The 17852-nt window shown below is 40.2% G+C and overlaps 1 protein-coding gene across 1 annotated transcript in view; it reads left to right on the top strand.

Moving 5' to 3' along the window:
* Window positions 1-17852, top strand: part of LOC124286796 (dynein axonemal heavy chain 7-like) — an 88944-nt gene that overhangs the window by 41095 nt on the left and 29997 nt on the right. Inside the window, 10 exon segments of the mRNA XM_046723234.1 lie at window positions 62-193; window positions 390-485; window positions 916-1041; window positions 1375-1572; window positions 2066-2221; window positions 2995-3163; window positions 3725-3851; window positions 4148-4364; window positions 5193-5509; window positions 5880-6021. Of these exon segments, the coding sequence (XP_046579190.1) occupies window positions 62-193; window positions 390-485; window positions 916-1041; window positions 1375-1572; window positions 2066-2221; window positions 2995-3163; window positions 3725-3851; window positions 4148-4364; window positions 5193-5509; window positions 5880-6021 (1680 nt within the window).

Raw genomic sequence — 17852 nt, 5'->3', positions numbered from 1 at the left:
CGGCAGGTGAGTTTGAGTGAGTTGAATGAAACAGTGACATATTCCTCCCTCGTTACTTCAGGAACTGTCACCAACTAATGATTCCAACCTCGTCAAGTCCTTGATGAACTTGATGGATTGCATGATGGATGAATTCCAAGACGAGGCCAAGATCTCCCAGATGGAGGAGAGAGAGGTCGTCACATGGCTGGAGGTTGGTATTGTCACAGACAGGTCAACTGTTATCAGTAATCGTTCATCGCAAACCATTTCTCGATGCAGCATTCATGTAACCTCTCCTTATGTAATTGCTTTATGTGTCAGAAACAACATCCATTGACCTAGTGATTAATTATGCCTTTTAGTTGTTATAGAATGGAAATCCTTAACCTTGCAATTTCTATTTTCAGAGTATCTTTTTCTTTGCCATCACGTGGTCAGTTGGTGCCAGCACTGATGACAATGGCCGTGTCAAGTTTGACAAACTCCTCCGAGAACTTATGTCGGTGAGTTTTCATGAAGCAAACTCTCATATTTAATGTTCAGATTGAAGGCAGTTTGAAATCTAGAAATGAAATGGTTTTTAAGAAAAAGATTATGTCCATTTTCACAGCAGGAATGTCCCTTAGCCATGCAGGAGTCAGTCTGGGTTTGAATCCCAGGATCACCTTCAATATGGTCCTGTAGACACCATCCCTGTGCTTGTTTTAATCACTGAATGCTTGTCTTCCCACATTAAGTTAAACACTATCATAAAACTGAAACACACCTAAAAGCAAGATTTGAATAAGTCTGATATTTCATGTAAATTTTGATATCCTTATTAAAAAGCATCTGATTATGGTAGAACCTGCTACAAGTGTCAAGTGGTATCTTTGTGCTGCCTGCTGTTAGGTGAGCTAAGTCCAGGGTTTACATGTTGCATGTTGATTACAGGGTGGAATGACAGAGGAGACGAGGATCGCGCTGAGTCTGTTGGAGTTGGTGGAACCCCCAATGAAGCCTTACCTCAACCCATTGCCTCCCAAGGGCAAAGTCTATGACTACAAGTTTGTGAAGGAGGTATGGCATGTTTTACTGTGATAACTGTAGGTTGTGACTGTACCAATGTTCACATGGATACTTCCAGTTGATATGAAGAATGTGCCTTGAGGTTGATGCCACCGTTTTACAAATATATTGTCTTTTGTCTTAAATTTTAAAGCAGCTTTTGCTAGTAACAAATTGATATAACTGAGGCTTTCTGTTGAAATGCTGTAATGATAATTATGAGTGTTAGATGCTCAAAGACATTAGACAGTCTTACATGTAATTGTTACAGTCCGTCTCATGTTATGTCCAGTGATATTGATGATGATGATGATGATGATGATGATGATGATGATGATGATGTAGGGTTCTGGCAAATGGGTACCCTGGAGCGAGGAGATGAAGGAAGCCCCGCCCATCTCCAAAGATGCTGTGTTCAATGAGATCATTGTGCCCACCATTGACACCATCCGTTACACCAATCTGATGAACATGCTGGTGCAGCACAGCAAGCCCTGCCTGTTTGTAGGGCCCACTGGCACAGGGAAGAGCTGCTACATCATCGTGAGTACAACACATGGGCATGTTCCACATCCTTGTCTCCGCTAAATGCACAGATATGTGCAATTGTATACAATTGTTTCTTTGCCTCTGTTACAATTCTTTCCTAATTTGTTGAAGCTCATTTCTGGTGTCCCTCGGCGTGATATTGCTGGAATATTGCTGAAAGCGGCATAAAACCAAACACTCACTCACTCTTTCATAATTTGAAATAGAATGTATGCAAAGCAAAATCCAGAAACTGTTTTAGATCATATTTTCAATTCACATGTAAAAATTGCTAAAACATTTCAGATGACTTATGAACCTTTTCGTTAGCTGCTAACAGTCACTCAGGAGTCTGATATTTCTACAGGTGTCATGAAGTATGATGGTCATTGGTGGTTCCATTCTTTAAGGCAACTCAGTTTACTGTGCAGAGTTCAATGATCATATGTTTCTAGTCCTATTTTTATTGCACCATGATCTTACAATCCACTGTTGTCTTTGTTGCCAGGACTTCCTCCTGAACAAGCTGGACAAGGAGGTATACAAGCCCAACATCATCAACTTCTCGGCCCAGACCAGTGCCAACCAGACACAGAACATCATTATGTCCAAGCTGGACAGGAGGAGGAAGGGTGTCTACGGACCGCCACTTGGCAAGAAGGCTGTGAGTGATCCATTGATGATGTTGTACACTCAGCTGTCTGTTGCTTTACTTATTGTTCAACCTGTCATCATTTGGCCAAGACATTCTTTAAAAGAAGGAAGAAAACTGATATGGGCCATTTACCACAAATCAACTTCAGTGCTATGGGGTTGAAGACTCCCTTTCTTCAATATGGACTTATATCTTAGCAGTGAGGCAACTACCACATTTCAATATAATGCAGAGATTTATTTAAAGGGGCACTGATAAACAATGAAGTCTTCTGTCAATCTGTCCTCCAATGGTTACCAATGGTTCAGACATTATTGTCAACAGGCTGTTTTGATTTAGCTGTAATATTGTTCACTCTCTGGTAAAACAGTTTCACATGTGTAGCAAACTTCTTATAAATTGAGACCCTGTTACATTGTCTGCAGCATTTAATTGCTAACCAGAAATAGTTCCTATAGGAATGGCTAATAGTTCATCATTGCAGTCAGTGAATTAGATTAAATTGTAAAGTTGTGAGTAATTTGTCCGGAATAATCACTTTTAAACATACAGGATCTACATGAAATGTAGTCCGCTGTCACTGATTATTTCAATCTTGTAATCACAGTAGACTCCTTGCACAACTAAGACCTGTCATAATCTCTTTTCTGTGGTGAATTTAATTCAACTTGAATGTAGGTATTTGACTGATTATATATTAACCTAGATAACCTTAGTATGAGTAGTGTGTTTTACCTTCCACTCTTTAATTGTTAAGTCTATAAATCTACCTTGGTTTGCAGATTGCCTTCGTTGATGACTTGAACATGCCGATGCGAGAGACATATGGAGCCCAGCCCCCAGTGGAGCTGGTCAGACAGTGGCTTGACCACTGGAACTGGTATGACCTGAAGGAGGTGGTACCCATCAAGCTGGTGGACATCCAGTTCATGGGAGCCATGGGCCCTCCAGGTCAGTTCAGGCTACACCTGGTCTGTCATCATTTAGTCTTTGGAGAACACTGAAACAGCTGTCAAAACTCCACTGGCCCTTAGGGGAGTGGACTAGTTTTAGTTCATAGCTCTAGGTTGTGAGCTAATCAACTTGATGTTCAGGAACCTTTGACACTTTATAGACATGTCTGTAGTCTGAGGCATGTGGAGTGACAGCATGAGACCAAAATGGTAACGAGCATATTACCAAGACCTTACTGTTTATTTCCCTTAAACAATACATTCCTTGAAACAAGTGTGATGTAACAAAAGCGTTACTTCATTACATAGTAGGTTGATAAACTGAGTTGTGCCCTAGCCTGAGACCTCACTGCTTCCCAGTGGTTCGTCCACCTGGTTGTCTCGGTGCTGTGGGTGTTGTAACACTCATGCTTCATACACAGTGCCAGGGTTGCTATGTGGTAGGATTGCAGCGATCCAGTGATATAACTCTGAACATTAAAGGAACATTACATCCTGATTTCACAGTAATGTCTAGCTGAACTGTCAAACTGAAATGTAACTATTTGAACATTAACAGGAGGAGGACGTAATCCAGTCACTCCCCGCTTCTTGCGTCATCTCAACACGGTCACCATGAATGAGTTTGATGATGACAGCATGACCACCATCTTCAGGAACATTATGGAGTGGCACATCTCAGCCAGGTACTTTCAGCAGAATCTATTTACACAATACTTATTGTGAAGTATCCAGCTTTGATGGTTCTTCGGTATGAATGTAGTTGTAACAGTGGTTAAGGCATGGGGTGATCACAGAAGAAACCCAGGGTTGACAGCCCCCCTATATATATACAATGTTCAAAGACCTTATCTACAGTTATTAACATGTATGAATAAACATTCTGAGTCTAAACAACTGATTTTGCTGATGTGTTTCTTTATCAGTGAAATGTAACTTTCATATAGTTTCCCAGCTAACGTTATTGTGAATGTTCTTGCAGAGGGTTCAGCAATGAGTTCAAACCGTGCGTGGACCAGATCGTGAATGGAACGCTGCAGGTGTACAGAGAAGCCATGACAAACCTGCTGCCCACTCCTGCCAAGTCCCATTATCTGTTTAACTTGCGAGACTTCGCTCGCGTCATCCAGGGCATCCTGCTGTCCACGCCCGACACCATGGAGGAACCTGCATCCATGAAGAGGCTGTGGGTGCACGAGGTAAGGGATTCCTTGTCTTAATGTTACAGTGACCATATCGACAATTTTGTCAGCTGATGTCGACATCTAGTTCAGATCGCATCAACGTAATATTGTATATGTTATGGGTGGGTTGTCGTGTCCTCAACAGTAATCTTAACACTATAGGTTTATGGTCACACTGTAGAGTCCTGTCCTGCTTCATTCTGTCACTTATTTGCCTTGTGAGGCATTTTCTTTACTTGATGCCCAGATGCCACCCAAAGTAAATTACCTGAACTCAGACTCCACAACATATTGTGATAATAATTCATGCTCCCTGGCCTTTTGCCTGAGCGACTTAAACTGCCATCTACTAACTTAAGAAAGGCCTTTTGAACGAGGACAGATAGATACAGATTCCTTATTTCTTTTTCTTGGTCACTGTTTCATGAAACAATTTTAGTACTATCATAAACCTTGGAAGTAAAGGTATGGGGCTACAATCAGAATAGTGCTCAGATTGTATTGTAGAGTGTGGGGGCGATGGGGTAGCCTAGTGGTTAAAGCGTCCGCTCGTCACGCTGAAGACCCGGGTTCGAATCCCCACATGGGTACAATGTGTGAAACCCATTTCATGTGTCCCCCGCCGTGATGTTGCTGGAATATTGCCAAAAGCGGCGTAAAACTAAACTCAGTCAGTCATTCAGTCACTATTGTAGAGTGGGGCCCTTGTGTTGTGTTTCACATCTTACTTACATCCCAACAACTCAAACACTGCACATACCTTGAATTTTGTTCAAGGGAAGAGAAAGTAGTTCTATATATGATTTTCTTTGTTTTAATTCCACTCAACGGCTTGTGTTGCAGTTGTACAGAGTCTACTATGATCGTCTTGTTGATGATGGAGATCGGGACTGGCTCTTTAATTACTCTGGGGAAGTCATCAAACAAAAAATGCGAGAAGACTTTGACCAGCTATTTATACATCTTGATTCTGACAGTGATGGCAAGGTTACTGAAGATGACATCCGTAGTTTAATTTATTGTGACTTTGCTGATCCTAAATCAGACAAGAAGGATTATGTAGAAGTGCGAGACTTGGAGCAGCTGCGTCATGTGGTTGAAGGCTATCTGGACGAGTTTAACAATCTCAGTAAAAAACCTATGAATCTGGTTCTGTTCAGGTATGTTTCCTTGTTTACTTAACATTTCAGTAAATTTGAATGATTTTATCATGTTCATAGATAATTGTAAATTAAATTGAAGTGAAAATGTTATCTGTTTCTTTAAAGATATGAAAATCTGTAGATAAGCGATATCAAAATCAATTGTTCAGTTTTCATCCCCATCTAGCATTATATTATTCCAACAGAATAGATGCACAATATGTTTTTGAAATTAGACTTGACGAGTCAAACATAATGACACTCACAAAGTTTATCACAGGCTTATCCTCTGAACCTATGTTTACTGCAGCAGATGAACATCATTTTAGAAATTGTCTCAATGAAACTTTTTCTTGAGCCATTTACAAGTTTTCAACATAATTTTCAGATTTGCCATTGAGCATGTATCCCGTATTGCTCGTGTAATCAAACAACCCAGAAGCCATGCCCTGTTGGTAGGCGTGGGTGGTTCTGGTCGTCAGTCCCTTACAAGACTTGCAGCTCACATGGCCGACTACGATTTACACCAGGCAAGTAATTGTTTTCTTGGGGAAAATGAGGAAAACTCGGTGTTACGTTATCTCCCCTTGATGTATTGACAATACCTAAGATTTTCATGTGACATTTAGATATCGGATTGTAATTGTCTTGAAAGTTTTGAATGAAAATAGTAAATTATTTGATAACCAAAGAACAAAGTTTATGTGCTGCTTTCGTATTGTTGAACACAAAGGGGAGATAATTCTCAATAAAGTTTGACTATTTCCTTGTCAACAAATATCATATATATATGGGATGATTGTATACCACATCACAAAGCCATGCTTAGAGATTCTATATATTTAGGTGTATACTATGTATATATTGGAATGTTTATATATCAGTCCTTGAAAGATTTCACTATTTCATGATCCCCCAACAAAAATGCAGGAAGTCCTGTTTGTCTTTTAGAAGTACATTCATTTGCAGAAGAAATAGAATGTCTTAATCTGTATGTTCAATACCAGTACTAGGAAGTAGATATGACCGAAATTACTAAGTCAGAATTCTTCCAACAGTAGAAGTAATGTGTTATGTGATAGTAAGGATAAAATTTGTAGAATCAAGATGAAATGTTACTATTTTGGGTTCATATTTTTAGTGTGTTCAGTCTAAGATTGAGAGGGTTAGATTCAGTTATAGTGTACTAATTCAATGTTAATCTGAAATTATTTCTATATTTATGCCCGAATTACACACCAGAGAAATATAAATTTGTTATTTTGAGTACTTAACACATACTAGTGGGATGCTTGTCAGCAGCATATTGGGTGGAAACGGATGAATTTCTCCATGAAATCCTTCAAGGACTGATATATGCATGCATCCTAGATGTCAATATTAGGTCTATGTGTATTTGGTGTATAGTAGACTGTGTCTAGTATTGGTAGTCTCAACAACATCAGCTGATGCTCATCAAAGTGTGATTTGTGTCAATTTGGCTGATAACCATCATTTTCATCCATTCAGTACCATAATGTAGAATATTGACATCCATTCCATGAGGAGTATGTGCAGTGATTGATAAATGATGGTACTTTAGACCAAGCTTGTTGTCGCTGCAGTCCTTTGTTTATGGCTGTGTGCTCTTATTATTTTGTAATATGCTATCAACTTTATTGTTTTGCACTTCTCAGGTAGGTATTTTGGCTGCGCAGGTAGATTTTCGCTCTTATACCACAATGCATCAGAGTTATCTGCTCTTGGCACAGTTTTTCTGGTTGTGCGCGCTCCTGAAACCTCTTACATTATGAAAAGATTTGGTTTGGTATTGAATGAAATCTTTTAATTTTTTGGAATGATTCTTTATACCAAAATACTTTCTAGGAGGTTCTGTTAAGAGTCCTTTTTTAAGAATGTAAACTGCATGATAGACCAAATTTCCACTCTTGGAAGTTTATTATGGTAATTTTCCTATAATTTATAATTTTAGAGTGGAAGGTTAAAAGTACCAAAAGGAATGCAATTTATTTTGAGACTGAAAATTGAGTAAATTATTCAATTGCACTTATCCACATACAAAAGCTTCATTTATGCAATAAACACCAAGTCTAATTATATTTTTTCAAGTTTCACAGTAAGAATTTTATTATTCATCACTTGATTAGTTTTAGGTTTCTGGAGTTTTTGTTATTTGATCATTGAGAGTATGTAAACTGAATTTAAAGGGATAATTCACTCATTGGTTCTAGATACCCTTTTCCTTACAAACAATGTTTTGTTATCCTCTACGTAAATCTCTATGTAAGAGATGTGATCCTAACAATTTCATTAATTTACTTAATTGCAAACTGTAAGAAGCTAATGCGCTTGCGAGTGTTTTATATCAGTCATGTAAAGCATTGCGATTGCTTGATTTGTAACTTATAATTCATGATGTATTTACAGTAAATCATACATGTTGAATTTGAGAGGAATACGTACAAGTTCTACTTTCATGTCATAATACCATAGACCTAATTCAGATCCATCAACATACGGTAGTTGTTCATAATAGATTTCCTCTTTAATTGTGTAAAGATGTGGATTTTCTGATGTTCAAGTAGAACCTGTACTGTATTCCATTACCACCAGAAGTTGAATGTCAGTTGGCTTTTGGTAGTCTGTCTTTTGTCCATAGGAGCAGAACTGCTTCAACACATTTTAAAAGAAATGTTAATAGAAATATTGACATCATATTAGTAGGAAAATGTTGATGAAGAACTTTGCATCAGTTACATGAAGTATGAAGTTTTGTCTTTGACTGTGAAATACCATGTCCTCCTCCGAATTATGGACTGGTATGTCCTTCAGTACCTTCTTTGTGAACTAGTAAGGAGTTTTCTGAACCTCCCTGATACTCTGTTTTGTTTGTGCCCTAGTCTCTTGAATCCCCAATCCCTACCAAAGACTCACCACACCCATCCCACTATCCTCACACCCAAACCCTTATGAAATACCACCACTACCATCCCACTATCCCACACCCAACCTCTACTCAAAACTCACCACACTCATCCCACTATCCCCACACCCAACCTCCACTCAAAACTCACCACAACCATCCCACTATCCTCACGCCCAACCTCTACTCAAAACTCACCACACTCATCCCCCTATCCCCACACCCAACCTCCACTCAAAACTCACCAGAACCATCCCACTATCCTCACGCCCAAACCCTTATCAAATCCCACCACACCCATCCCACTATCCCCAGACTCAACCACTACCCAAATCCCACCACACCCATCCCACTATCCCCACACTCAACCCCTACCCAAATCCCACCACACCATCCCACTATCCCCCCATACACTCAACCCTTACCCAAAACTCACCACACCCATCCCACTATCCCCCACTCAACCCCTACCCAAAACTCACCACGACACCAATCCCACTATCCCCCACTCAACCCCTACCTAAAACTCACCACACCCATCCCACTATCCCCACTCAAGCCCCTACCTAAAACTCACCACACCCATCCCACTATCCCCCACTCAACCCCTACCCAAAACTCACCACCCCCATCCCACTTTCTCCCACTCAACCCCTACCCAAACTCTCACCACACCCATCCCTCTATCCCCACACTCAACCCCTACCCAAAACTCACCACACCCATCCCACTTTCCCACACTCAACCCCTACCCAAATCCCACCACACCCATCCCACTATCCCCAAACTCAACCCCTACCCAAAAACTCACCACACCCATTCCCCTATCCTCCCATCCCCCAAACCCTACCCAAATCCCACCACACCCATCCCACTATCCCCCACTCAACCCCTACCCAAAACTCACCACACCCATCCCACTATCCCCACACTAAACCCTACCCAAATCCCACCACACCATCCCACTTTCCCCACACTCAACCCCTACCCAAAACTCACCACACCCATCCCACTATCCCCACTCAACCCCTACCCAAATCCACCACACCCATCCCACTATCCCCCACTCAACTGCTACCCAAACTCACCACACCCATCCCACTATCCCCACACTCAACCTCTACCCAAATCCCACCACACCATCCCACTTTCCCCCACACTCAACCCCTACCCAAAACTCACCACACCCATCCCACTATCCCCACTCAACCCCTACCCAAATCCCACCACACCCATCCCACTATCCCCACACTCAACCCCTACCCAAAACTCACCGCACCCATTCCCTATCCTCACACCCAAACCTTACCCAAATCCCACCACACCCATCCCTCTATCCCCACACTCAACCTCTACCCAAATCCCACCACACCCATCCCACTATCCACCCACCCATCCCCCTACCCAAACTCACCACACCCATCCCACTATCCACACACTCAACCCCTACCCAAATCCCACCACACCCATCCCACTATCCTCACACCCAAACCCTTATCAAATCCCACCACACCCATCCCACTATCCTCACACCCAAACCCTTATCAAATCCCACCACACCCATCCACTATCCTCACACCCAAACCCTTTTCAAATCCCACCACACCCATCCCACTATCCCCACGCCCAACCTCTTCCCAAAACCAGCTAAACCCATCCCACTATCCCGCACCACTAACACCCATCCCACACACTAGAGTATACCCTATACTTAGACGGAACCAAGCGAGGACAGTTCTACAAGCCTTGACATTCTACTTCAGTAATGTCCTGACATGATCATCTGCCATGTTCCCATGTAGAAGTGGAATTAGTAACAAACCAAGAAAAGAAACAAACATGACAGTGTTGTCAAACATCATTGTTTACTAGCCTCAAAGTCATAAACATGAAGTATTCCTCATGAATCTGTGTAAAATTATGTTGGCACCAAAGGTTCCTGAAAGCTGTAACCATGGTAACTGTTATGAAAGCACTGGCTCTATACCCATGACATGTTCAAGTATGAGTGAGATTTTGACTTCTATATTGGCCTCCAGAATGTAAGTCAGCTTGGTGAAATAAAACAACAGTTGTTTAGCCCCTCCAACATGCACTTCTAATGGGAACATATTTAACCACACTCTCTCTGACAAACACTTCACATCCTACAATTCACTTCTGCTCTTCTAAACTGCATGTATATAATTATAAAAGTCATGTCTTCATTTGATGATTTCATAAATGAAATGAAAAATGAAACCTTTTTAAAGCCTGGAGCAGTGTACTGATCAAGAGAGTGTGGTATTTCATTGTCTTTGTCATGCATTTGTGCTGATGTCAGCAAGATACGGTAGATTGAGTTTATATTCCTTCGAGCTTGACATGGTTCCTGTACAACAGACAAAGGCACCGGGCAGCAAGGTGGGTCATGTGACACAGGTCACCAGAGGTCATAGGTCACGTGACTGGAATATTGTACTTTTCACATTCACACCATCATGGGTCAGAAATGATTGCATTATATTATGGTTAGATATTTCTGTGAGGTTTTGTTATATTGAAACACAAATTGTACCAAAATTGAATTTGCAGTATAAACTTCAATGCTTCAGTGACTTGCTTCAATTATTATTCCAATAAGACTGTGAAGTTAATGGCATTCTTGTTAAGTTGAAGAAAGGACAGAAGTAGATACCATATCTAAATATTATTTTTAAAATATTTTTCTTGTATTTCAGAAAAAGAAATAAAGATAATTACATATCTTCTAGGCACACACTGAAACACTGTGGACATGTAACAATGAAATGTAACTGCAGTATAGACAAGATAAGCAGGACTAATCTTTTAAACTGTAATTGATTTTCTTTCACAAATTGTGTTTTGACTGATTTGAGGCAAATATACTAAAGGATTGGTTTTGCAACAATTTTCACCCATGATAAATATGAAAATGGCTCCAATTTGGTGTTATCACCAAATATGTAAATTACTGGGTAATGAAACATTCAAACCCTAACCCTTAGATAACTGTCAATTTCTTTGTATGACTATAGTAAATCTGTACTATTGATGCCTGAATTATATTCATGTGAAAATATAGGCATTCCTATCATTCCTTTCAGTAGTTCACAAAGAAATACAATGAAACTCAAGCCTTAATTACCACCACTGTATTGGTTGATCCTACTTGATATCAATAGCATGTAATCATTTCTGACCCTAAGACACAGCAGGTTGATAACTTATTTCTGACTTCGGTATTGTTTCACAGACAGTGTGGACATCAGTCACATGTCTGTATGTTGTGGCACAGACATTGCTTGTCTGTAACAGTGTCACACAGATTTGTCTGTCAACTGCTGTGAGCTGAAGTAAAGTTGTGCATGTCTGTTTCAAAACCATTGAAAGTTTTCCAGCTTTTGCTGTTGTTCTGTCACCGTCAGGGAAATCTATGTATCAGGGTATTTTGATACACAAATATATTCCCTTCTCGTTTATCATATTTCAAGTTTTTCTTTTTTTTAAATGTATTGATTTTGTATGTATCAAATGAATTATATATTTTTTGTTATCAATATTTAAGATTTTTCCTTATCCTGACTCATGCTCTTTTTGCTTGTCTCCTTCCTCTTGAGAACATAGTGGAACACTTGTATCTCCCTAATTGAAGTTCCCTTCAATGTAAAATCACTAATTAGTACACCACGAGTTACCTCCCTTCCACAAGCGCGGGAACGAGGGCGCCACCTCTACCCATGTGCCTCACTCTCTCCTTCTTCGCCCAGTGAGCTGGACGTGAGAGCGCCTGTGTCTCCCGACACACTATATCCTTTGATTATATTTAGTTAGTTACCTCGTATAGAGATCTATAGAGGTTTAGCTAGTATCTTTCAACAATTATATATTGATATTTAGTCGTGTTTCTACTGTTTATGCGGGACGTGCTGTTGCAGTGGATTACGTTTATAAAAATTCTGTACTGTTGCACATTACGTTTTTATTCTGCTGCTGATCCGCATTTAATATGCCCTAGCTGTACCTGCGCCATGTTTCATGTGATTCACGTTGCAGTTCGCGATACTAATTTATCCAATTCTACCTTTAATAAATAATTACTTTATGTTTGAGACGCCGCGAGCAGATAGGTCGCGTATGCAGAGTCTAGCATGACTGATACACCTGAACCCCTCGCCAGTCTACTGCTGTTGGTGCACCCCCTCCCGTCTGGTTTTCCGCTAGAATGGTGGAGAGTGGGGCGTAGTCCGCCGCCTCCAAGAAGCGTCCTGCTTCCCCAGACATCCCTTCGCCGCACTGAGAGGGTATTCAACGAAGTCTACTAGAACTTTCTCAGCCGAGATTGTTCTCATCGCCAGATTTGGGCCTGTATGATGATCAGCCGATCATCATTCCTGATGTACATCAAAGAATGACTGATGTCGGCAACAGTGATGTCAGCGCAGATCAACATTCGATGATCTTCCTGAGGGTCCATTAAGCTACCAACACTCAGCGCAGACTTCGCACTCCCAGGGCAGCGCCGACCTCTGGGGAATTCAGCGAAGTCTACTAGGACTTTCTCAACCGAGATTGTTCCAGCCGCTGAACTTGGCTCTCACGATGATCAGCCGATCATCATCCCCGACGTATGAGACAAGTAGCGACCGGTGACAGCTACAATGACATCAGCAGAGATCGTCATGCAACCTGATGTCTCTACACTGATGTCAGGCGACTTACCTGAGGGCCCCACCACTAACAGCGCAGAGATGGCACCGACTACTTGTCGCAGACCATCCCAGGACGAGCTACTACGGCAAATCATGGTCGGTGATGGAGGGTCACTACAAACTGGAGAAGCAGCCAGCCCAGAGTACGAGCCTTCAGCGAAGGCTCCAACTAGACAACACTCTAGAGGCACCTCCAGTCAACATAGCAGCCAAGGACGATGCAGCCTTCGGAAGGAAGTCGCAGACCACCTTGACGAAGGACCCAGATGTACAGCTCTTCGGCGAAGGCCCCAGCGGCGGGATAGATCATCACATTCCTCGGCTTCATCCTTAGATGCAGACTCAGCCACCAGACCTCACGGAAGCCTTCACGAAGCTCAAATCGCGGTTCCCCAGCACCGAGCATGCAGGAAGCTTGGCGAAGCGTTGGCTGGCGTTCGTGGAAGCGTTCGCGAAGGCATTCGCGAAGGCACTCGAAGGAAGGACACCGAATATAGATCGTCATTTAACAGAGTCAAGGGACTACTCAAAGAGCTTCGGCGAAGCTGTCAATAGTCTCCGATCTCCTCGCGTACATCACCACATCGATCGCCTCACAGGTTACCACACAAGTTCTGCACACAAGTCTACATCACCTTCCTAGAGTGGCAGTACGGACGCAGACATACCTGATGAAGGAAGACGGCGGCAGATGCTATCACCCTACCTCCGATCGACCCGATTGCTGCGGTAGCACAGAATCTAGACATAGCATCCCATAAAGCCACAAAAGTTCAGACACCATAATTGCCTCGAACTTTCACGCCTAGAAGTTTTCCACGCACAACATGGACCCCTTCTTCAATGCTTAAGACATCGATGAAAACTACAAGTTGATCATCGATATCAACAATAAGAACTACAATCGTAAATTGGTTCAGTTGAATCCATGACGAGGCGATATGTTCGTTGGCCTAAATAGATCTAGAACGATCATTGAGACACTTATCGCCAGATTTCATTAACACGCGACTTCTGAAAATGATAAGATGATCCACTCGCCCTACTTATGCAGAACCAGCAAGTCCCCAGCCTCGCCGCAAAGGAGCTAGAGCCTCACCAGCTACAAGGGGCGCCAGCGGAGGAGTAACGCTTCGCCGACCCCACATCCTGTTAAACACAGAGGCCATTAGCGGTGAAGCAAAGCGGCTCTTATATATATATATATATATTCTAATCGGACTTTGACTCGATACCTTCGCTGGAAGGTCGCGAAGGCTAAGTGACTCCAAGTCTACTTCACCAGTAGATCTAGAAGGGATACTTGAGAGCTTCGTGAAGTCTCCGATTCACCGAGGAAGTCTCCTCAAGGTCTCCATATACTAGCCACTTTCGTCATATATAGCTACTCCTCAGTCCGTTCAAGACATCGCATAAGTTGTCTATCAACTGTATGCCAGATGCTGTCTATAAGCCTCCTGCCGAAGACAATTGCACAGGCTATTTACAACACAGAATGTCGCTGTATTAATTTGTCAACGGCGTTTCATAGATCTTCACAGAAATCAACTATTCATTATAAATTGCTAGTATATGCAATCCCGGACGACGATCGATTATCTACATGCGTGACCATTACGCATATCTGCGAGACAATTCAATATCGAAATTGAACAGCAGCCTTGTTACAGCCAGTATAACTCATAATCGTCAACATTTCTGAGAAGAAATATGTACAACAAATTCAGCTTTAATTCTACAATTATGACGATACATTCATGTATACAGTCTACAAGCTGACAACTTACAAGTTATTGTACCTTTATATATAAAGAAGTCGGAATTATATTCAAAACTGAAGCACTTTCCACGACAGCCAGGGAAAATAACCTACCCAGCATTAATATTACAGAGCGGGTATTTTGCGGCTTTGTGGCGTTTACCATTAATCCTCGAAACACGTGGTCACTCGGGTAACCGGAAGTTACGATGAAGACCGACGATTGTTCTAATATCAACGACGGCACTATATTATACAAGGTTCCTTTTCCTGCTACACCGGTGACATCACAGCGGGTACTCTACAGAATCAAAATGCCTTATTCTGATTGGACCCCGATGAACAACGCATCTACACAGAGGTCGAGCATAGTTCACAGTTCAAGACATAGGTTGCAAGTGACAACTTTATATCAATGAGCGAGCAAGCCTCCTTACAGCCCAGTTAACCTGAACCTTCAGGATTAGGCTGCTTTCTTCAGGTTAGAGACCTCCCTGTCAAGTTTAGACAAAGGGCACAGCAGTCAGGCGATTTTTACATAAAGTTCATCGAGGACACAAACTCCCGGTTGTGCACATACATCGTCAAGGACATGCATAACGATTTACCTAGACGACGGATACAAGTGGATCGAAATCCACAGCGTTTCAGACTACACCTGAATTTCATCATCAAGCTACTAACACAACTAGATGGTTAGTAAACCTACTAAGTTTCTGTTTGGAGAATAAGCGGAAGTTTCACGTACCAACTTGGGGATATGAATATAGTGCTACAACACCTCACAAGTGAGGTTTATGAACATGCCTGGATGACATACTGGACTCCATGATCATGATGATGCTATCACGCTGGCCAGCAAGAGCACTGTAAATTTATCTCCACCAAACCAAACAGGAAGAAAAATACAACAGATTTTTCCTCTATCATCAACTTCACGCAGAGTGTAGTCTCACGTACTATATCTCCGTTTGGATCAGAACTGTCATACTACGTGCATACAAGACAGATGGACCTAATCCGACCCTCCATGAGCTTTAATACTCTTGATATTAGGCTAACTTCTACAATTTCATCTACACAAATGTTATTTGAAATAATGGAGGGTTTATTACTGTAGATCCGATATGGTGGTTGCCAACCATTATCTGAGAGATATCACCACCGAGGACATCTCAGGTATCCACCAATTTGATCCCATGGTCCTTGCACAAGAGTTGACAGTTCCTCGGAGAAGATAAGTCAATCTTACAGATTTTTACTTATCTTATAACAGTACTAAATAGCTTCATGCTATATATAATTTGCTTAAGCTCGTTTTTATCATCACAGTGGTTACATGATAAATGCATTAGCTAACAAACTCTACAGAGTTTTTTGGCTATTATATACGTAGCTTAAGTCAAGTATATTTTAAGCATAGTACTATACTCATATTGTAAAATACATTAGCTAACAAACTCTCACGGGTTTTGCTATTATATAAGTAGCTTAAGCTCATTCATATCTTAAGCTCAGTACTATGTTTATATCATATAACTATATTAGCTAACAAATTCTAAAGAGCTTTTGCTATTTGGCTTAAGTTTCATCATATCTTAAGCAATATGGTTACATTATAACATGTATTAGCTAACAAACTCTATGGAGTTTTTGCTATTATATATGTAACTTAAGCTTATTCATATCTTAAGCGTGTACTATGTTTATAGCATATAGGTATATTAGCTATCAAAACTCTAAAAGAGTTTTTGCTATTATATATTGGGCTTAAGTTTTCATCATATTTTTAAGCTTTATGGTTACATTATATCATGTATTAGCTAACAAACTCTACGGAGTTTTGCTATACATATGTAGCTTAAGGTTTCTTCATATCTTAAGCTCAATACTATGTTGATACCATATAAGTATATTAGCTATTAAAACTCTAAAAGGTTTTTGCTATTATATATTTAGCTTAAGGTTTACTTCATATCTTAAGCTCAATACTAGGTCTAAATCAACATAATAAAATGTATTAGCTATCAAACTCTACGGAGTTTTACTATTATATATATATAGCTTAAGTTTAATCATATCTTAAGCTCAGTACTATGTTTATAACATAAAAGTATATTAGTTAATAAACTCTAAGAGGTTTTTGCTTTATATACATTTAGCTTAAGTCTAATCATATCTTAAGCTTAGTACTATGGTTACATTATAAATCTATTAGCTAATAAGCTCTACAGAGTTTTTGGCTATTGTATATGTAGCTTAAGTTAATTATATCTTAAGCACAGTACTATACTCATATTGTAAAATATATTAGCTAACAAACTTTACTAAGTTTGGCTATTATATATGTAGCTTAAGTTAATTATATCTTAAGCACAGTACTATACTCATATTGTAAAATATATTAGCTAACAAACTATACTAAGTTTGGCTATTATATATGTAGCTTAAGTTAATTATATCTTAAGCACAGTATTATACTCATATTGTAAAAAAATATATTAGCTAACAAACTCTACTAAGTTTGGCTATTATATATGTAGCTTAAGATAATTATATCTTAAGCACAATACTATACTCATATTGTAAAATGTATTAGCTAACAAACTCTACAAAGTTTGCTGTTATATATATATAGCTAAGCTTATTCATATCTTAAGCTCAGCACTGTCTATATCATATAAATATTTTAACTAACAAACCCTAAAAAGAGGTTTGTTATTATATAATTAACTTAAAATTAATCATATTTTTAAGCTTAGTGCTATGTTTATATCTTAAAGTATTTTAGCTAACAAACTCTAAGGAGTTTATAATAGCATATTAACAAGCTTAAGTCTATTAGTCTTAAGCATTGTATTAATATTATATATACTTATCATAATAAGTACATTGTAATAACCTCTATATGGCAGCTGATAAGCTGGCAGCAGGAATCATCAGTTCAATGCCTTTATGAAGTTCCAT

This window comes from Haliotis rubra, unplaced genomic scaffold, assembly GCF_003918875.1.
Source record: "Haliotis rubra isolate DU_JTF1 unplaced genomic scaffold, ASM391887v1 Scf391, whole genome shotgun sequence".
NCBI classification, from domain to species: Eukaryota; Metazoa; Mollusca; class Gastropoda; order Lepetellida; family Haliotidae; genus Haliotis; species Haliotis rubra.
Note: the sequence above shows the minus strand (reverse complement) of the source record. Positions and strands in the feature narration are given on the sequence as shown.